This window comes from Moschus berezovskii, chromosome 27 (assembly GCF_049115385.1).
Source record: "Moschus berezovskii isolate FMDL1 chromosome 27, NW_MosBer_1.0, whole genome shotgun sequence".
Taxonomy (NCBI): domain Eukaryota; kingdom Metazoa; phylum Chordata; class Mammalia; order Artiodactyla; family Moschidae; genus Moschus; species Moschus berezovskii.
The window spans coordinates 6,804,081-6,825,206 of NC_142486.1; the positions used below are offsets into that span (position 1 = coordinate 6,804,081).

Genomic DNA, 21,126 nt, shown 5'->3' on the forward strand with positions numbered 1-21,126 from the left:
CATGTCTTTTTTTTTTTGAATGTCACTTCTTTATTTTTTTAATGTATCCATTTGGCTGTGTTAGGCAGGACCTTTCATCCCATCACACAGACTCTCTAGTTCTGGCACAAGGGTTCCCCGTCCAGAGGGGCCAGTAGTTGAGCTGCATGGGCTTAGTTTTTATATAGCATGTGGGGTCTTAGTTCCCCGATTAGGGATTGAACCAGCATCCCCTGCATTGTAAGGTGGAATCTTAACCACGGGGCCGCCAGGGAAGTCCTGAGCCACACTGAATGTCACTTCTGTTACAAAAGTCTGACGGGCAACTGTCAGAAGACTTTGTCATGTGTTGCATTCTCTCCTGGCACAGAATACTTTCCCTCCGTCACCAGGATTTTTTTTTAATATGGACCATTTTTATATATTGAATTTGTTACAATGTTACTTCTATTGTTTACATTCTGCTTTTTTTGACCATAAGGCATGTGGGATCCTAGCTCCCCAACCAGGGATCAATGCCACACCCATTGCATTGGAAGGCAAAGTCCTAACCACTGGACCACCAGGGAAGTCTCCTGTTGTGGCGATTTTCTGATCAAAGTCTCCCGTACACTGTGAGCAACAAAAAAATTGTGCTCATCACTGCAGCCGTCATGACGGGTGCCCAGCACATGGGAGATGCTCCATGAATGAAGGGTGGAGACAGGATAGGCAGCTTCCAGTACCACTTAGGCTGATTCACGCTTTCTGCCCCTGTCCTTGGCCTCACATCTGTGCAGCTTCACTGACCAGGTACCTTCTGTTAAGAGATATTTCCTCCTATTCCTGCTCAGTCCACTCACATCACAGGGCAAGTGATGAGGGTGGTGGGGGCCTGGGTGAGATGAACTTTAGAATCTGGCCAGAGAGATGCTCAGTCCACGAGGGAAGGTGACTCGCCCAGGGGGCCAGGAAGGATGGAAGGACGGTTTCATGGATGAAGTTTTCCTGGGAATCCGGGTAGGAGGAAGGAAGGACAATCTAGCTGTGGATGCAAGTGGGGTGTTGGAAGCTGGAAATGTCCGAGGACAAATGCTTGGTTTTTAAAAGGCTTCTGCTAGGGAACATTGGGAGATCAACACAGGAAGGCAGCTGGTACAAGGCTGGGGAGGACCAGGCTAAAGGGGCCTGCTCTGCTGTCCTCAGGGCACCTCCAGGGGTCTCTGCAAGCCTTCGATGGTCCCCTTGAGACTAGAGGCAAGACCAGCTCCAGGAGGTCTTTTTTTTCAAGGCTGCTTCCCTTCTCCTTCTTCCAGGAAGCTTTCTTGGGTTCACCCTCCAGATTCCCCCCTCCTGATTCCATGTGACTAAAAGCTGAGGTCCAAGAGCTCCCAGTAAGTTTCCAGCCTGTCTTCCCTCCTACAGTGCATGTCCCAGCACTATCCCTGGACCCCAGCTCAGGGCTGTGCCTCTCTCATCCTTTCTGCACGGGAGAAGATGCCATCAGATGAGGAGAGAATTGGGGACGACAGTTTGGGGGCTGTGTGGGGGTGGGGGTGGGGGCCTCTCATCTCATCCTGACAGGGGAAGTCCTTCTCTGGGTCAGGCCTCCAACACATCCCTCCTGAGCTCTGGAATGACAAGCAAGCTTCTAGATTCCCACTCTGCTCTAATATCATGTTTCTGTCATTTCTTTTCAGTTCTCCTTTGGGGTCACCCTGGGTCTTTCCTCTGATCTGGGTGGTGGGATTGACAAGGGGTCCACAGGTAATGAAACAATAAATGGGCTCAAGAATTACAAATCCTCCTTTATTGAGAGGGAGACTGAGAACCAATAATTTATCACGTAGCGAACCCCCAGAGGTCCTGTCCCCATGAGCCCGTGGGGACCGGGGAACAGGACAGGGGGCTCCCTGAGCTTCCTGAGGGCCGTGTGGTGGGGAGCGAGGCGACACATTCAGTCCCAGGCACGCAGACCCCATACACCCAGGAGGCAAGGAGCCGACACCCACCCCCCCACCCCGAGGAGGCAGGGCACGGGAAGGCACGATGGCAGGGAAGGTTGGGCAGAGTGGCTGAGCGTCAGGGATCGACAAAGGACACCATGATGTAGCGGGTGCCCCGAGTGGTGGGCAGCCCCTCGTGATAGTGGGTGAGACGGCCCGGGTGCAGGAGCCCCCAGCCCTTCCGGGGGGACGAGATCACGCAGTCATAGCGCAGGAAGCGGCATCCACCTCCCTGGAGAGTGAGCGGATGTGGGGACTGGGTGGCGGGCTGCCCCCAGGCGAGAGAGGCCGACCCGGGCGTCAGGGAGGGAGGGGACAGGAGGGGTGGGCATCGGCAGACGGGGGATGCAGGACACAGGGGCCAGCCAGCCCAGAAGGCGTCCAGAACATGACGCCGGAAGTCACTGGGAAACGTGATGAGGGCAGACAAGGGGCAGGGCGGTGGCCGTGCCTGTGCAGGGCTGTAAGGGGGCTGGACACAGGGCCTGGGGGAGGGCGTGTGTGCGTGCGTCTGTGTGTGTGGAGGGGCCCTGGGGCGCCCTGAAGTGGAGGGCAGTAGAGCCTCACCTCATAATCCAGGCCCTTGTGGTTGAGGGCGACATTGAGGGTGAAGGTGGATGAGTCGTGATGCGGCCGCAGAGAGGGCTGCTCATCCGGTCGGTAGCGGACCACGAAGTTCATCACCGCCCGCGTCTGCGGGCACAGGGGAGGAGAGGCTCGGGGGATGGCCGGGAGGGTTCTCACTGCTCCCCGCGGGCTGCTCCCCGCCGAGCTGCCCTCCTGCAGGGTCTCACTCTGTGCTGTGCTCAGTTATGTCCGACTCTTGGCGACCCTATGGACTGCATCCCTCCAGGCTCCTCTGTCCATGGGGATTCTCCAGACAAGAACACTGGACTGGGCTGCCATGCCCTCCTCCAGGGGATCTTCCCAACCCAGGGATCCACCCAGGTCTCCTGCATCGCAGGCGGCTTCTTTACCATCTGAGCCACCAGGGAAGCCCGGATCTCACTCTATTGGGTCAATTTAAATGCTTTGCAGGCCAAAAAGGCATTGTGTGGAGATGTCCAGCCAGCATGGGTGTGGGAAGGCGGAGAAGGGAGCAGGGGCAGCGCGCAACGGCCCACCTTGGTGTGGTAGCCGGGGAACAGGCTCTCGGTCATGGGCCCCACGTATGCCCTCAGGAGCTGCAGCCACTGGTCCTCATAGCCCACCTGCTTCATGTGGATGTCCACGGTGGGCACGTTCTCGTAGCCTCCAGCCAGCCTAGAGTCCTGCGAGCAGTGGGTACGGAGCTGACGGGGCAGTGCCAACCTCCTCTCCTCCTGCTCCCAGGCCTTGAAGTCTGTGCTCCCTCCTTCTGGAAGTCTCCACCCTGTCTTAGCTGACTCACACCTCCTTCCTCTAAGTCTCGGCGAAGACATCACCCCTTCTGTGATGCCCTCAGTCCTCCCACATCTGGGTCAAGGTTCCCTCCTGTGACCCCCGCAGCACCCAGGCTGTCCATTACAGACTTTAGAAGCTAGCTCCCTGCTGCTACTGACAGCAGGTGGGACCGTGGAGGGCCTGCACGTCCAGGTCAGGGGCTGGTGTCTAAGGACCCGCCCAGGGAGTATTTCTTGAATGCATGGCGGAATGAAAGAATACAGAGGTGCCCCCTGTCTGCCCTTTCCTGCTGGGGGCCCCTCTCTGTTCCCACTCTCCAGTTTCCATTTTCCCTCAATCAGGGAAACTGCCCCTCCCTCCTGCTGGGGGCCCCCTCCTCCCTGGCCCTTCACCTCATGCCGGCCTCCTGACCACTGGCCGTAGTGTTCCATTTCCTCCACCAGCTCATCGCACATTTGCTCGGACAGGAGAGGGAACCAGTAGACGTCTGGGCAGGGCTGAGACACGACAGGGTGGGGGAAGAAGAAAACAGGGCTGGGTGATGCTCCAGGAGGGGAAAGGCAGCCAGCGGGAGGAGACAGAAAGCAGGGAGCAGATAGGTAAGCCAGGACACGAGAGAACGTGGACGAACAGGGAGCGGAGCGTGGGGATGGATTGGTGGGGGGAGTCCGGGAGGGGAACGACTTGGCCAGAAAAGGTGAGAGCAGCGCTGAGAACACGGCAGAGACAGCATGATTCCTGAAGCCCGGGGTTCTGGGACAGTGGTTTTCAACCTCATTTTTAAAAAATGTCATTTCACCCATACACCAACACAGCCAATGGACAAGGGAGGACCATTGGGATGAATGCTGGGCTGGGGGCTGCATACCTACCAGCTCAGCCTTTGCCCTCATCTTGCCCGAGTAGAAAACTCCCAGACACCTGGGCAAGGACCCTGGGAGAACCCCTCATCCAGATGGTGGGCCCCAGGGGCAGTGGCCATCCCCTTGGGCCGCGGTCCTGAGCGGGGCTCACCTGTTCCACGAGCCCCTCCCCTTCCAGGGCACGACTGTAGTTCTCGTGAATATACTGCTCCTTCCAGTCCTAGGGGAGAGTGGGGGGCGCACCTTGACCTCTGCCCTCTTCACGCCGCTTGCTCCCACCAGGAAGGCCCCCTCCCCAGGCGGCAGGCAACCCTGCCCAGTGCACACACGCGTGTGATGGGGCTGGCGCGTGGCATTCCCCTTCAGGGACGGGCCTGCGCCATCTGAGCCAGGGGCCGCCTACTCACCAGGGGGTTGTCGAAGATCTGCCAGAGGTCAGGGTGCAGGTGGTCCGTGTCATACCGGGAGGTGGCCAGGAGGCGGCCAAATTCGTGCTGATTGCTGAGGTGGAGGAAGATGCCCTGGCAGTGGGCAGAGGGTGTGAGGAGGGTGATGGGGAGCCAGCAGGCTGCCTCCCAGCGACCTTGCTGGGAGCCCCAGACCCCCTCACCTTGTCCCGCAGGCTCTTACAGAAGGCCATGTCTGGGTCGGTGTCGCTGCCCGAGAACACCTCCTGCTGGGGCAGCTCCGTCCTCAGGGTCTCCCCGCGGATCACGTAGGCCTGGGATATGTAGGGCACATTCCACACGCCCCTGGAGGCCCACACACAGTGGTCAGCCAGGTGGGCGCCCCTCTACCCACCCCCACCGTCCTGCCCAATTCACCCCTGGAGCCCCTTCCCTTGGCAGCTGAGAGCTGCTAGGTCCCTCTGGGAAGCCCTGCTGGTCACAACCCTCTCACACTCGGCTCCACCGTCGGTCCTTAGTTACCCCACAACAAAGCACGCCTTCGTGGTGGCCACACTGGGCCCCTGCGTTCAGGCCTTTGGGGCAGGATGGAGGGGTCCGGGCGGGCGTCTGGGCTGGGGGAGTGGCTGCAGGACTCACACTCGCTTCCTCTGCACCAGCTCCACATAGTCCTCCGAGCGTGCATAGTACTCGTCGGGGCTCAGGGCCCCCCAGAAGTTAGACCACAGCTTCCCGTGGCGAGACAGCATGGGTGCCATGACCTTCCTGTGGACATGCACAGGTGAGGGCTGGGAGGAGGCAAGCCCCGTGGCCAGAGTGGGAGTTGGGGGCTCCCTGGGGACTAATCTGGGGGCCCTCTGGCCAAGCCCGGTGAGAGAGACCTGTTCGCTTCAATGAGGATGCGCAGGGTCTGCGGGTTGGTGAGGACGGTGTCAGCGTCCAGGCTGAAGTAGAATTCACACTTGGGGTCCTGCCGGCAGATGTCCCTGGAGGGGACAGACCGAAACCCAGATGAGCAGGAGCAGGTGGGGGGAGGCGGGGGCTGAGCAGGGGGTGGAACTCCCCCAACCCGCAGAGGAGAGGAGGGGGAAAGTGAGCAGAAGGAATCTGACCAGCTGGAACTCAGGAGGGGAAAAACAAGACGGTGGGGAAGAGGGGAAGGGTGGGAAAGGTGCAGGCAGAGGCTCCCACTGCCCCGCCCTGCCCGGGGTTCACTCACATGGCCATGTCCCTGGCCTCTCCTGGGGTCAGGGCCTCCTCGGGCCCCACCAGCTTCACAGCAGAGAAATGGTTCTGGAGCTGGGGCCAGAAGTCATCGATGTGGGGCTCGTGGTACACCTCCTGGAGGTGCGGGGAGAAGAGAGTGTGGAGGGGACGCTGAGAGGGCAGAAAGGTGACATCTAAGGGACAGGAGGGGCGGGAGGAACTCTTCCTGCAGGAGGAAAGGCTGCAGGAAGGAGTCTGGGGTGCGGGGAGAGGTCTGATCTGGGCAGCGGCGGGTGGGCAGGTCCCTTGCGGGGGAGAGGCTGGCAGGCGGGGTGTCTCACATTGTTGTGCAGGAAGAGGGTGACCCTGTCGGGGGGGTAGTCCAGGAGCAGCAGCCGCTGGAGGAAGCGGGGCAGGAACGGGGTAGGTTGTTCCACAAACACAGCCAGAAGTACCCGGGGGGGAGGCTGGAAGAAACGACAACGTGAAGGGGCTCAGAGGAGAGCCCGGCTCCCCCTGCCCAGTCTGTCCTCCACACCCTGCCAAGGTTAGTGGAGGGCGGGGGGGATCTCCAGGGGCTTTGCCTCTACCCCTGCTGCCCAGCACCCTCCTGGTACCCTCTGCTTCAGAGCACTCTCCCTGGCACCCCCTCCTCACCTGCCCCCCCGGGAGTGGCCTCCGGTCCTGGTTACAGAAGCCACAGCCTCCTTCGGGAGTCCAGCCGTTGGGGACGTAGTTTCCCAGGTAATTCAGCTGGAGCTGTTGGGAGAGGCGGTGAGAGGCTGAGGCGTGGCCAGGGGTAAGGGAGGTGGAGGCAGGGACCGGAGAAGGGCGGGGGGAGCGTGGGCACGGAGAACCTCTCCCAGCTCCTGTGCTTCTGGGGCCGGGGGAGGTCTCACAGCTCGGAAGGGCTGGAGGAACCTGCGGGGCTGTGGGACCGGGACTGATGGGGCAGGGGCTGGGCTGAATGAGGGGAGAAGCGATTGGAGCACCTTCGTGGGACCGTTCCCATGGACTACAACAGGAAGCGTGTCGTAGGCCACATTCCGGATTCGCACTCGATTCCGACCAAACTTTAAAACCACCTCGTCTGGGGAAGAAAGTCCAGGCTTTAGACTCCCTTACTCTAGAAACTGCTGATCAGCAGGTGCTTCTAAATACAGTGGAGGTGGTGGTGGTGGTGGGGAGGTGCCCTGGTGTTCTAGAGGATGAAGGACCATGGTCCATGGGTCAGGGATGGGATAACGTCTCTCTCCGAGGGCACTGGCCAGGCTGCCACCTGGGGAGCCCCACCACTTAGTACCGGGGAAGAGTCTGGCCCCTCAGAGAGGTGGTTTCCCCGTATGTAACCAGTGGATAATCACAGACCCGCCCCTGGTAGGATTGTTGTGTTCAATGAAATTAAAGAAGGAAACCCCTGACCCAGAGCCTGGCACATAGCAATGGACACGTACAACAGGGGCTGCTGCTATTCCTGGTAGCAGAGCGCACCTTACTCTGTGGGCCATTCAGACGTTTGCTGAAGTTAACACAGAGGTGAGCTGAAGTTCACCCCCGATCTACCAGGAGCCCCGCCCACACTCAGGACCCCCAGCAGCCTCTCTCATCGCCCCTTTTCTCACAGCTGTCTCCTCACCTAAAGCTCCATTGAGATTCTGAAAGATCCGTGATTTATGATCCAGACTAAGGCCGAGTTTCTCCTGAGGAATGAGGTGGGGGCCGTGAATTAAAGAGAGGCTGAGACATCTCTTCTCACTCTTTCTTCTCCGTCTTTCTGAAAGCCTCTTGACCCTGTTCCTCAGGGCCTGCCGCCCCCGAGAGCTGCGGGGTGGGGCCCTCCTCTGCCTCTCCCTACCCTCAGTCCTGGGTCCAGGTAGAGCCGAGTGTAGAAGAGCTGATCGTCATCGTCATCTTTGTACTTCCACTGGCGGACGATCTGGTGGATGGTGGGGGCGAAGCCGATGAATCCTGGCGGGGGGAGAGGATGCGCTGACTCCCAGACTCCCCAGTGTCCCAGGGCCGGTCCCCACTCCTTCGCCCACCCTCAGGCACCTGGGATACTCCATTCCCCACCACTGCCGGACCCTCTGCCACTCACCACCGGAGTTGAGGAAGCGCTTCCCCGTGCCCACCTCAGGGTACTGCTCTGCTAACCCCCACTCGGGCCAGCAAAAGCTCTCTGCGGAGAAGAGCAGGCGGCTGCCACTCTGGACGAACTTCTTCAGCAGCTCCGAGGGGCTGCCAGCCAGAACCACGTCGTAGCTGAGGGAGGCGGGGGACGATGAGCAGCACGGCCACTAGGACATTCCCTATCCTCTCCCCTTCTGTCCGCCCCCTCCCCTTCACCTGTCCACAAACATGATGACCATATCTTCCCTCTCTGCGTATTTCTCCATTTCCTTCTTGAGCCACCTGACTTTCTGTCCTCCACCAACCGTTCGGGCGACATCACCCCCTCGCCACGCCTCTCCCAGGCCCAGGGTCTGTGGAGGAGACCCAGAATGCCAGGGAGGGTCTCAGGTGGCCAGGTGGGCTCATCGCCCTGACCAGGCTCACTGGAGGGTCCCAGGCATCCAGCCCTTGGCCCACTCTGGGTGGGGGGGCTAGACGCCACCCCCACCCCTTCCAGGGGCCCAGGAGGGTGTTCCGCTCCTCACCCGCACAGTGTAGTTGAAAAACTCCGCTGACTGCAGGAAACGCCGGTATCCCTCTGTCTCCGCTGTGGCCACGGTGATCACCAGCAGCTTTTCTGTCACCAGACGGGACTCAGCACCCAGCTCGCTGCCCATGTACTCAGCTCGCCGATCACACCTTCCCTCCCCCCACCCCCCACGCTGCTCCTGTCCCTGTGTGTGTGTTAGTCGCTCAGTCGTGTCTGACTCTTTGCGGCCCCATAGACTGTAGCCCACCAGGCTCCTCTGTCCATGGAATTCTCCAGGCCAGAATACTGGAGTGGGTTGCCATTCCCTTCTCCAGGGGATCTTCCCCACCCAGAGATCGAACCCAGGTCTCCCCCGTTGCAGGCGGATTCTTCGCCGTCTGAGTCACCAGGGAAGCCCAACCGCTTTTCCCTTATCCCTTCTTAAATTATTCCAACCCAGGGAAACGTCAACCCCAGTGAGAGCGGAACGCTAGTAACACTCAGAAATTCGCGGTCAGTGCGCGAAGCGGTGGGGGCGGGGGGGAGGGTGGCTGGACACCCCAGTTCTGGGCAAGGCACCGTGTGATTCAGCCCTAGGGAGCCCGCTGACCGAGGGAGAGGCCAGCCTAGAACCCCCTCCCCGGCCCAAGCCCGCAGACACGTCAGCCCAGCGCCGGTCATCGCTCCCGGGGTTCTCACCTGGGTTGACGGGATCGCTGCCCCGGGGTCGATCTGAGGCCGAGGCGGCAGGAGACGGCGACAGCAGTAGCAGCAGTAGTAGCAGGGGCCGGAGTCCCGGGCCCGAGGCCATGGCGGAGAGCGGGCGGAGCTGCACACAGGCCCGCATCCGGCTCTAGCTGTCTGCCTTGGATCCCAACTCGGGAGAGGGGCTCTAGAAAAAGGACCCGGGCTGCTGTACGGCCAGCAGCTAGGAGGAGCCCGGTTGGGGCTCCGCCCTGGGGGTGAGAAAAAAAAAAAAAAGGCGTAGCCGGAGGTTACAGAAAACTCCAGATGCCGGAGCCCTAGACAAGGCGAGGATTGTCCCAGGCCGCCGGCAGAGCTGTCCGAGCGGAGGGGGCGCCCGGCCCGGAGGCGGGGGAAGGGCAGGGGCTGCGGCTGGCGATCCCGAGCCGAGGTTCTTTTAGAGCCAGCCCGGCCCCCTGCCAGCCTAACACTTGAGGAAACTGAAACGCGGAGAGGGGAAGTGACCCCTTGAGGGTCCGGCAGGACGCGGAGGCGGGTCTTTGCCACAGCCCAGCCTGGAGCAGCCGGGCGGAAGACCCGGAGAGCTAGGCGGCGGGGCCGCGCCGAAAGGGGACGGCGGCAGGGACGGAGGAGGCCGAGGAGGCTGCAGCCTCAGGAGGGCTGGGGGTTGAGGTTTTGGCAGAGGATCCTCTGGGACTTCCCACTCAAGCCTGCCCATTTTCTTTCGCTACTCTGGCCCATCATCTCCATGGCCCGGGGGAGGGGCTCCCGGGGCTGCCTCTGGGATGATTCTACGTTCGGAAGGGCCAAAGGAAAATGACGTTTCTTGAAAGATCGCTGGCACCGTCTCTTTAAAATGACCCATTTCGGGGGTTCCGAAATAACACAGCTGCACTGAGGCCGGAAGTAGTTTTGCCCGTAAAAAAAATGGCGGAAAGCTTTCTGGTCTCCAAGGGAACACCGCGTAATTAGTCAAAAACCTGCGGGATGACTCCGCGCACGCGCAGGAGCACTCGTCGCCGGAAGTCCTGATGCCCCGACCCACAGCACGTGATTTAGCACGCGTGCGCAGCAGGCCCATCTTGCTGCTGTGTTGTGGAAATGGTGGAGAAGAAAACTTCTGGTAAGTGACCCTCTGGCTGTTGGCCCACTCTCTCCCTCTCAGATTTGAACCTGGCCTAGGATTCCCTCACCCGGTTATTAGTCTCAAATCCTTCCCTCGGCGCTCGGGTACTGACAGCCCCCTAAACTCGGGGCAGCTCCCTTCTGTTCACGTTGTATTCATGCCTGCTGCAAACCGGGCTCTGGGAATGAAGAAAGAAGAAAGATCCTTCGCATCCAAGAACTGGCTTTCCGGGAGCGGGGAAGACACGCAGACATTGCGTTTCATAGTGATACGTGCTATGGTAGAGGGATGCAAAGCGCCTGGGCTCAGGGAGGAGTGGCATCCAACCCAACTTCTGGGAAGGAGGGGACAGGGAAGGCTTGGAGGGAAAGAAAACGCTTGGACCGTGTCTTAAAAGTTACGGTTTTGCTCCGTGCAAGTGCGTGGGGACTCCTTCCCTGCAGCGGTAATCGCACGCGCCAAGGTAGGACAGCAAGAAAGCGTAGATCGCTTAGGAAACTAAGTTCACAGTTCCCGGGCTTGTGGAGGAGAGAGAGGCTGGAGGACAAGGGAAACATACCCTTGAAAGGCATTTTAAACACTACTGACGAGTTTAAACGCTATGGAGAGGGCCGTGAAGAGCCTTCAGGGGCTTTTAACGCAGGGGTTTGACGCAAACAAATTTATCTCATAGAAAAGGACTTAATTGCAGAGGGTGGATTGGAGGGGCTACAGCCACGCTGTCCAGTAGAAATTTCTGGGATGATGGGAATGTTTTTAATCAGCACTATTCAGTATGGCAGCCAATAGCCGCCTGTGACTATCGAGCCCTTGAAATGTGGCTGGTTAGATTGAGGAACTTCGGAGAAGGCAATGGCAAGCCACTCCAGTACTCTTGCCTAGAAAATCTCATGTACAGAGTAGCCTGGTGGGCTACAGTCCATGGAGACGCTGCTAGTCAGAGACGACTGAGCGACTTCACTTTCACTTTTCACTTTCACACATTGGAGAAGGAAATGGCAACCCACTCCAGTGTTCTTGCCTGGAGAATCCCAGGGATGGCAGAGCCTGGTGGGCTGCCGTCTATGGGGTCACACAGAGTCGGACACGACTGAAGTGACTAGCCAGTAGCCAGATTGAGGAACTTAATTTAAAATTTCATGCATTTTAATTAATTACGTCTTAATTAATCTATCTAAAGGAAAATAATCTCATGTGACTAGTGGCTGCCTTATTGTGTAGCACAGGTCTAGAGATTGGAAGGCCAGTTAGGAAGCTATTGAGTAATCCAGATAAAAAGCGATGAGGGTGGGAGCAATCTGCCAGATTGACTTGTAATAAATCAAGTCAGTCGTCTTAAAACCCCTCACTGGATCTCTGTCACTCTCCATAAAGTCCTCAAGTCCAGGAAACTCCCTGGCAGTCCAGTGAAATGGACCCTTAGGACTTGATCCTTTCACTGCCGAGGCCTGGGTTCAGTCCTTGATTGGGGAACTAAGATGCCACAAGTCTTACAGCGCAGCCAAAAAATAAAATATAATTTCCCAATCCAAATTCATATAGACACTTAAAGGTAAGATTCTTAATGGTCTGCCTAACTTCATATCCTCTGCCCACATACTTTATAATACCAGCCATGTAGAACTTTAAAAAATGTATTGAAGACACTGCAGTCTTTCATCCTGGCCTTCTCTCATGCTGGTACCAACATCTAAGACACCTTCCCCTCCTCCAACCAGGCTAACTTCTGTTCATCAGTCAGGCGTCAAGCTAGACTTACTTTACCATGGAAAATCTTCCCAACTATCCCAAGACCTGGTGGCTCAGACGGTAAAGAATCTGTCTGGAATGCAGGAGACTCAGGTTCAATCCCTGTGTTGGGAAGATGTCCTGGAGAAGGAAATGGCAACCCACTCCAGTATTCTTGCCTGGAGAATTCCATGGACAGAGGAACCTGGTGGGCTACAGGCCATAGAGTCGCAAAGTCAGACACGACAGAGTGACTGACACACGCCCCAAGGATAGGGTATGTGTTTCTGTCATGTGTTTCATGGTACTTTGCACTTCCCCATCCTGGCATATACTGTCCTGTACTGTGCTTGTTGATTTCATCATTTATATCCCCTACCTGATGTTAAACTCTGGTTGTATTCCCAGAACCCAGGGCACCGCCTGGTACTAGGAAGGGAGGCAGTATAGTGCAGTGATCAAGAGGATGTTTTTGATGCCAGGCAGTTCTGGGTTTGAATTCTGACCCAGGAGCTGCTTATTAGCTGTGTGAACTTTGGATGGGTTTCTTAACCTCTGAACTCCAGTAAACTGGGGATGATAGTGAAACCTGTCTCATAGGGTTGATGTAAAGATTAAAGGATGCCATTTATGCAGAGAGATTAGTACAGTCAGACTTCAGATACGCAGGCTTGATTCTCAACCACCGTGATTAAGTATCATAAAAAAGTTGAATCACACCAATTTTTCGATTTCCCATCGCATATAAAAATTATGTTTACACTATAGTCAATTAAGTGTGCTATAGCATTATGTCTTAATATATATGCTTTATTTTTAAAAAAAATTTAAATTTATTTGGCTGTATTGGGTCTTTGTTGTGGCATGTGGGATCTTTCTTTTATTTTTTACTTGTGGCATGTGGGATCTATTAGTAGTTCCCTGACCAGCATTTGAACCCAGGGCCCCATGCATTCTAAGAACAGAGTGTTAGCCACTGGCTTACCAGGGAAGTCCCTGTGTATGCTTTAATTGAAAAGTTCAGTTCAGTTCAGTCGCTTAGTCGTGTCCGACTCTCCGCGACCCCATGAATCACAGCACGCCAGGCCTCCCTGTCCATCACCAACTCCCAGAGTTCACTCAAACTCATGTCCACAGAGTCAGTGATGCCATCCAGCCATCTCATTCTTGGTCGTCCCCTTCTCCTCCTGCCCCCAACCTTTCCCAGCATCGGAGTCTTTTCCAGTGAGTCAACTCATCGCATGAGGTGGCCAAAGTATTGCAGTTTCAGCTTTAGCATCAGTCCTTCCAATGAACACCCAGGATCGATCTCCCTTAGAATGGACTGGTTGGATCTCCTTACGGTACAAGGGACTCTCAAGAGTCTTCTCCAACACCACAGTTCAAAAGCATCAATTCTTCGGCGATCAGCTTTCTTCACAGTCCAACTCTCACATCCATACATGACCACCGGAAAAACCATAGCCTTGACTAGATGGACCTTGGTTGGCAAAGTAATGTCTCTGCTTTTTAATATATTATCAAGGTTGGTCATAACTTTCCTTCCAAGGAGTAAGCGTCTTTTAATTTCATGGCTGCAATCAGCATCTGCAGTGATTCTGGAGCCCAAAAAAATAAAGTCTGACGCTGTAATATTCAGTTCAGTTCAGTTCAGTCGCTCAGTCGTGTCCGACTCTCCGCGACCCCATGAATCACAGCACGCCAGGCCTCCCTGTCCATCACCAACATACTTGTTGCTAAAAAGTGCTAGCCATCATCTAAACCTTCAGCACACTGTAACTTTTTTTTGCTGTTGGAGGGTTTTGCCTCAGTGTGGATGGCTGCTGACTGATCAGGGTGTGATTGCTGAAGGCTGGGGGGCTGTTGCAATTGCTTAAAATAAGGCAACAGTGACGTTTGCCGCATCAGTTGACTCTTCCTTTCATGAAGGATTTCTCGGTAGCCTGCAATGCTACTTGATTGCATTTTATCCAGAGTAGAACTTCTTCCAAAATTGGAGTTCATCCTCTCAAACCCTACTACTGCCAGGGTTTTACATCAACTAAGTTGGAGAAGACTCTTGAGAGTCCCTTGTACCGTAAGGAGATCCAACCAGTCCATTCTAAGGGAGATCGATCCTGGGTGTTCATTGGAAGGACTGATGCTAAAGCTGAAACTGCAATACTTTGGCCACCTCATGCGACAAGTTGACTCACTGGAAAAGACTCTGATGCTGGGAAAGGTTGGGGGCAGGAGGAGAAGGGGATGACCGAGAATGAGATGGCTGGATGGCATCACCAACTCTGTAGACATGAGTTTGAGTGAACTCCGGGATTTGGTGATGGACAGGGAGGCCTGGCGTGCTGTGATTCATGGGGTCGTGGAGAGTCAGACACTACTGAGCGACTGAACTGAACTGAACTGAAGTTATGTAATATTCTGAATCATTTGTTGTCGTTTGAACAATCTTTACAACATCTTCACCAGGTGTGGTTTCCATCTTAAGCACCATTTTCTTGACTCATCCATGAAAACTGTACCATACGATTGCAGCAATTCAGTCACATCTTCAGGCTCCTCTTCTAATTCTAGTTCTCTCACTATTTCCACCACATCTGCAGTTACTTCCTAAGTCATCCGTGAGGGTTGAATCAGCTTCTTCCAAACTCTGGTTAATGTTGATATTTTTTTTCTCTCCCGTGAATCACAAATGTTCTTCACGACATCTAGAATTCTAAATCCTTTCCAGGAGGTTTTCCATGGACTATGCCCAGCTCCATCAGAGGAGTCATTATCTATGGTAGCAACAGCCTTATGAAATACATTTCTAAAATAATAAGACTTGAAAATCAAAATTACTCCTTGGTTCGTGGGCTGCAGAATAGTCATTGTGGCATGAAAACAACATTGATTTTGTTGTACATCTCCATCAGAGCTCTTGAGTGACTGGGTACATTGTCAATGAGCAGTAATATTTTGAAAGGCATCTTTTCTCCTGAGTAGTAGGTATCTACAGTGGGCTTCAAATATTCAGTCAACTATGTTATAAACAAATGTGCTGTCATCCAGGCTTTGCTGTTCCATTTATAGAGCAAGGGCAGAGTAGATCTAGCCTAATTCTTAAGGGCCTAGAATTTTCAGAATGGTAAATGAGCACTGTCATCAGCCACTTGAGCCCTTAACAAGAGAGTCAGCCTATCCTTTGAAGCTTTGAAGTCAGGGATTGACTTCTCCTCTCTAGCTAGGAAGGTCCTGGATGGCCTCTTCTAATAGAAGGCAGTTTTGTCTGCACTGAAAGTCTATTGTTTAATGTAGCCACCTTCATTAATTGTCTTAGCTAGCTCTTCTGATTTTTCTTCATTTGGCCAGACCATGCAGCATCCAAGACCTTAGTTCCCCAACCTGGGATCAAACCTGGGCCCACAGCACTGAAAGCATAGAGTTCTAACCACTGGAGCACCAGGGAACTCCCTTAGCTCGTTCTTGCTGTAGCTTCCATGTCAGCACTAATTGTCTCACTTTGCACTTTTATGTTATGGCGACAGCTTCTTTCCTTAAACCTCACGAACCAACTTCTGCTAGATTGGGACCGCTGACTGGTGGAGCAGCCAGAACTCACACCCATGTATCAATTACATTAGCTGTCCTGAGTGTGACTGGTTCCCGTTGAGTGGGAGTTGGTTTGCTGGGGGTGAGTTTGGAGTGGAAGGGAGGTAAGGAAATAAAACATCACATGGACTGCGCTCTCACAGCAGAGTGGCTGTGAAGTTAGACACAGGAGAATTTAGCAGGTTTTGCTATGGAGGGGAAAGTACCAGTTGAGTGGGGCGGGAGAGGGGGGTGTTGAAGATATAAGGGAGGGGTAAGACTTGAACTCAGAGTAAAGGATTTGGGTTTAGCAGTGGGACTTGTGGGTGCATCCACTTGGAATGGAGGGAGACGGGGGTACCCATGCAGTTATGATTGAGGGTGGGCTGATGGATAAGCATCTCTCCATGGTGGCTTGTCCTTTGAGGTGGGAAATAAGATTGCTGTGCATAAAGGCTGAGTGCATCAAGGTCCCAGTGGCACCTGGAAAACCCGAGTGCACTGTGGTCTCCACTGGCATGGTTGTGTGGTTTCTGCCCGCAATGAGAGGTCTCCAGGAGACATTTCACTGACCAGGTCTGGGATTGGGAGGAAAGGATGGGGCCAAAAGGATGGAAACCAGGCATGAATGACTGAAACAGCAGTCTTCGGTGGCTGAGAAGGAGGAAGACAGAATAGGTGATATATTGGGAGGCGATCCAGGGGCCAAGGGTTTGGGGACTAGGGTGAGATCAGAGAACTGTGGCTCCCACCCCCTGGACATCTTCCTTCCACCCATGGCCCAGAGCCGAGGCCGCCCAGCTTCTCTCTTCTCTGCTCCCGTAACCCTTGTGGCCCTGTCCCATCTAGTTCGCTCCCAGGACCCTGGACAGCGGCGGGTGCTGGACCGGGCAGCCCGGCAGCGCCGCATCAACAGGCAGCTCGAGGCCTTGGAGAATGACAATTTCCAGGACGACCCCCATGCGGGCCTCCCCCAGCTGGGCAAGCGGCTGCCTCAGTTTGATGACGACGCAGACACCGGTGAGGCGGGTGGAGGAGGAAGGGGGAGCGGGGCGGGGGTGGGGTGGGGGGTGAGCCGGGACGCAAGGCTGCAGGAAGGGGGAAGAGCCTGGCCGGGTCAGGGTGTCGGGCTGGGGGTGGATGGCCTGTGAGCTCCTCTGGCTCCCTTGAGCCACGCCCTCTCCCGGTCTGTGCCTCGATTTCCTTTCCTGTGTGTAGAATAAAGAGGCCAGGGCAGATGAGCCCTTGAGATCGCCTCCAGCTCTGACACGGAGCTCTCGGTATCAGGAGTGTGGAGATGGAGGAAGGCTCGGGTTGGAGAAGTGGGAGGCAGGGAAGGATGGGAGAGAGAGGCCGGCTTAGAACCTGGCAGGCACCCGGGCAGGGAACGGACACGGGGGCATTGGGAACAGTGGGGCAGAGAAGCCGGTGTCTTCCTGGGTGAAGGCCAAGTAACTCATCGCCCTTGACGTCTAGGAAAGAAAAAGAAGAAAACGCGAGGTGATCATTTTAAACTCCGCTTCCGAAAAAACTTTCAGGCCTTGCTGGAGGAGCAGGTGAGAAGAGCTGTCTGGGAGGACCCCAAGGGGCAGGGATGCACCTGCTGGGCTCCCTGGGTGGGCGGAACAGTCAGAGCTGGCCCCACCCCCTTGTCTCTGCAGAACCTGAGTGTGGCCGAGGGCCCTAACTACCTGACGGCCTGTGCAGGACCCCCGTCCCGGCCCCAGCGCCCCTTCTGTGCTGTCTGCGGCTTCCCCTCCCCCTACACCTGTGTCAGCTGTGGTGCCCGGTACTGTACTGTGCGCTGTCTGGGCACCCACCAGGAGACCAGGTGAGAGGGCCTTCCTCCGGGTCCACACCCTCCCTCTCCTCCCTCCAGCAGCCTAGGGACCCTCTGCTCATCTAGGGCTTCCTCTGCCCGCAGGTGCCTGAAGTGGACTGTGTGACCCTGGGCATCCCCAGAGAGGAAGGCCCCGTGCGTCGCCTGGCCTCGGAGAGTGTCACCGAAGGAAAAGTCACTCCTCCCGGACCAGGAGGGCAGCCCAGCAAAGCCCGTGTCCTGTGCTCCAGGGAGACCAGCCTCGCTTCCAGGGCCGGAGGCAGAGCAGTGCCTGAGCCCTCAGAGGGCTGTTGTAATAAAAGGTCTCGTGTGAGGAGGAGCCTGCCCGGGTGGTTCCATGGGATTTGGGAGGTGAGGCTGGTGCATCCCTTGTTTCTCGAACTCGCTGCTCTGTGTCTTTTTCTCCTACCTGTCAATCACTCCTCCCACTGTCTGCCCCTCTGGGTCCCTGACCAAGAAAGATGCTGTCCTGTTCTTCCGCCACCCCTATGTCGTTGCATTTTTTGGCTGCTGCTTTTTGTCGCTTTTTTGGTTATTGATCTAGTTTTTTTTTTCTTCCTTGTATTTCGTTTCTCTAGTTCTTAAGAATGTATTTTGAGTCCCAGGACTGGTGATGGGGAGGTGGAGTGAGGGCTGGGGACGGGGATGTAGAAGGGTAACACAGAAGACGGGGTCAGCCGTGTCTTTGTCTCTGATTCTTACCCAAAGGGGAGAAACTGGGCCCTTGTCCTTGGTGCCTCCCGTCCGAGTTGTCCTTAGAAAGCCCGTCTTGTCGTGGACTGTGGTGTGTGAAATTAGTAGTAGTAGAGCAAACCCAGCCATTTCTGGGAAGCGTCAGGGAGTTCATGGCACAAAGGCCTCTGTTGGTGGACCTGATGCTGTTGATACAACATTGTGGTGCTAGAGCCTCTCACACCCACACCTTCTGTAAGTGGATCATAAGCTGTGAGCTTGAAGACGCCTCGGAGTTGCTGTCTTCACGCTCAACACCTTGTTGCAAGACAGCAGAGCAGACGCTTAGGAAATATCTGCGACCCAGGTTATTTCAATAAGATATTAATGAGATCCAGCCCGGCTGGTGTCAGGGGCCTTCTTAGGCTCTTCTCCCTGCTTTCGGGGACTTTCTTGTGGTTGGACTTTCTTGCCAGGTGTTGCCAGTCTCTTCCTGGGAAGTTGCTTGCTCTTTCTTCTGGAGACTGGTGGTTGGGCAAGTGGTGCTGGGTGACAGTGCCATGTTGAATGGTGGTAAGGACAGGGTTCAAGAGACAGTCTTCAGCGTGGTGGTTTTCAGAAATAGCTGTAAAATTTTTTACTATCCTTCAAGCATCAAAAAGTGGCCTGTTGGTCCCCTTCCCCTGGGATCTGGTCAGACTTAATGACTGCTTGGACCAGTAGACAATGGTGGAAGAATGATCATGGGACACGAAAGGCCAGCTGCTGCCCCGTCTCTTGATACTTGCCTTTGGAGCCCTTGGCAACTTTGTAAGAAATCCAGCCATCCTGAAGCCGCCATGCTGTGCCTACTGTGTTCAGGTCCTCCCGTTGAAAACAGGTTTAGATGAGCAAGCCTTCAAGCCTTCCCAGTCCAGGCTTCCATCATAGGAGTGAAGCTGCTTCCTGAGGATTCCAAACCCCAGACATCAAGTCACCCTCACCCATTTGAGTCTTCCTAGTTGTGTCTTCAACATCTTGGAGCAGACAGTGGCCATCTCTGCTCTAAATTCCTGACCTTCAGGATCCATGTATTTAATAAAACAGTTTATGCCTTTGAGCCTTGGGATGGTTGGTTAGACAGCAACAGTAACTGGGACAGCAGGAATTCAGCCTACTGGCTGCAGACTTTTTGGCCTAGATTAATTATCTTGCTCTCAGGCAGGGAAACCTTCCTGGATCCTAGCCTTTCTATTTTCCTTTCCACCAAGAAAGGGCACTCAAGAAAGAAAACAGAGGGAATTTCCTAGCGATCCAGTGGTTAGGGCTTGCCGCTTTCTCTCTGCTGGGCCCCAGGTTCGATCCCTGGTTAGGGAACTAAGATCCCAGAAGCTGCATGGTGTGACCAAAAAAAAAGACAAGACTATTTCTTGGCTGAGGAACACCTCCTGTGCTTCACTGTGATCACCTGCTTCGGGTTTCCTGGAGTGCTGCTGAGTCAGCAGTCTCCTTGGTTTACTTCCTAAGTGGACTGACTGAATATTTTGTTGTTCCACATGGTGTAAGATTTGTCTCTTCTGACACACTCAGTCTTCCTCTGCTGGCCTTGATAGGATCCCAGGGGCCTCCTCATGCTGACTGGCTCTACAAGTCATGTATTGATCTTTTCTAGGAAGGATCTCATCTCTAGACCCTCATTTAAAACCATAATTCCTCAAGGAAAATCTTGAGCAGTTTTTGCCAGCTTCCTATGTACTAGTGGAGACTTGGTCCCCACCTTGGAAAACACCTGGGTCTTTGGGAAATCCCTGGTGGCCCAGATGGTAAAGAATCTGCCTGCAATGTGGGAGACCTGGGTTCAATCCCTGGGTCAGAAAGATCCCCTGGAGAAGGAAATGGCTACCCATGCCAGTAGTCTTGCCTGGGAAATCCCCTGGGACAGAGGAGCCTGGTGGGCTACAGTCCATGGGGCCGCAAATAGTCGGACACAACTGAGCGACTAACACTTTCACTTCACTATACTACTAATTATTAGTGCTGCTTACAAGGTTGGACAGATCACTTTGCCTTTCCAACTCTGTTACCGCCACCTCCCAGAAATCGGAGGACTAGAGACTGTACCGGGCCCAGTGCCTGGTGTTTGGGGAGTGCTTAACTGTTGACATCATCGCCCAAGACCTAAGCAGATTGTCGTTGAGCTTTTTCTTAGCCAGTTCCTCAGAAATCAGAGGCTTCTTGGAATAAGCGGCCGTAGCACCTTGCCCATTACGTGGCAACTAGCTGTCTGCGTTTCTGTCTGCTCCCAGCCTGTGAGTTCTCTGAGGACAGGGGCCAGATCTTGCTTCTGTAGCTTCTAGCAAAGAAGAAAATAATGTTTAAAAGGGTTAAAAAGTAGTTTGATAACCCTTTATAGCCATGTGACCCTGCTTGATGGACAAAGAAACCAAAACTTAACCCCATGGTCCTATGAAGGCATGTAGTCAAGGCTCGAATGTGAAACTTGGCTCAGGTTGGTTTTCCTGAAAGGGGGAAGGGGTGAGAAGAGGCAGGTCAGCATCACGTGGCCCAGGGCCTGTCCTGTAGGTTGTTAAACTGAGGGCCTGCGTGAAACCCGCTTCCCAGTGTCTATGTTTCTGTACAGTCCCTTCCTCGTGGACTTTGCACTTGGCCTGGGAACAACCACAAATGGTATGAAAGCAGAGTGTGAGGGGGAAGGGGCAGGGATAGGCCAGGGAGCCCTTTACATAGGGGATAGCATGGAAAGCATGTGTTCTGGGTGGAGCCCAGTAGGAAGCCCTGATTCGAATGTGTGTGTCTATGTGAGCAGTCCAGCTTGCTGGGAAACCACAGATGTATGGAGGAATAGTAAGAAATGGGGATAGAAAGGCAAGCTAGGGACTTCCCTGGTGGTTCAGAGGTTAATAATCTGCCTGCCAGTGCTGGGGATGAAGGTTCAATCCCTGGTCCGGGAACTAACATCCCACATGCTGAAGGGCAATTAAGGTGCCACAACTGGAGAAAAGCCAACTTGCTACAATAAAGAGC

At 54.9% G+C, this 21,126-nt stretch overlaps 2 protein-coding genes across 2 annotated transcripts; one reads left to right on the forward strand and one right to left on the reverse strand.

Moving 5' to 3' along the window:
- Window positions 1-1,753: 1,753 nt before the first annotated feature.
- Window positions 1,754-10,016, reverse strand: PLOD3 (procollagen-lysine,2-oxoglutarate 5-dioxygenase 3). The gene is made up of 19 exons (XM_055410121.2): window positions 9,164-10,016; window positions 8,481-8,572; window positions 8,170-8,306; window positions 7,922-8,085; window positions 7,679-7,791; window positions 7,460-7,523; window positions 6,816-6,913; window positions 6,481-6,582; window positions 6,165-6,290; window positions 5,837-5,958; window positions 5,499-5,603; window positions 5,257-5,382; window positions 4,821-4,962; window positions 4,618-4,731; window positions 4,362-4,430; window positions 3,740-3,844; window positions 3,089-3,235; window positions 2,532-2,657; window positions 1,754-2,196 (listed from the first exon to the last, which is right to left on the reverse strand). The coding sequence occupies exons 1-19, from the start codon at window positions 9,309-9,311 to the stop codon at window positions 2,041-2,043; spliced, it is 2,256 nt and encodes a 751-aa protein (XP_055266096.2). The 5' UTR covers window positions 9,312-10,016; the 3' UTR covers window positions 1,754-2,040.
- Window positions 10,017-10,141: 125 nt separating this feature from the next.
- Window positions 10,142-17,744, forward strand: ZNHIT1 (zinc finger HIT-type containing 1). The gene is made up of 5 exons (XM_055410126.1): window positions 10,142-10,292; window positions 16,440-16,610; window positions 17,067-17,146; window positions 17,252-17,421; window positions 17,515-17,744. The coding sequence occupies exons 1-5, from the start codon at window positions 10,271-10,273 to the stop codon at window positions 17,534-17,536; spliced, it is 465 nt and encodes a 154-aa protein (XP_055266101.1). The 5' UTR covers window positions 10,142-10,270; the 3' UTR covers window positions 17,537-17,744.
- Window positions 17,745-21,126: the final 3,382 nt, after the last annotated feature.

Bases quoted from the DNA above. Each gene is read 5' to 3' on its own strand.
- ZNHIT1 (XM_055410126.1), top strand. From the start codon at position 10,271: ATGGTGGAGAAGAAAACTTCTG. The intron at 10,293-16,439 runs GTAAGTGACCCT...TGTCCCATCTAG, and splicing joins GGTGGAGAAGAAAACTTCTG to TTCGCTCCCAGGACCCTGGA. The intron at 16,611-17,066 runs GTGAGGCGGGTG...CTTGACGTCTAG, and splicing joins TGATGACGACGCAGACACCG to GAAAGAAAAAGAAGAAAACG.
- PLOD3 (XM_055410121.2), bottom strand. From the start codon at position 9,311: ATGCGGGCCTGTGTGCAGCTCCGCCCGCTCTCCGCCATGGCCTCGGGC. The intron at 7,524-7,678 runs GTAGGGAGAGGC...CTCATTCCTCAG, and splicing joins ACCTGGACCCAGGACTGAGG to GAGAAACTCGGCCTTAGTCT. The intron at 4,963-5,256 runs GTGAGTCCTGCA...GTGGGCCTCCAG, and splicing joins CTGGTGCAGAGGAAGCGAGT to GGGCGTGTGGAATGTGCCCT.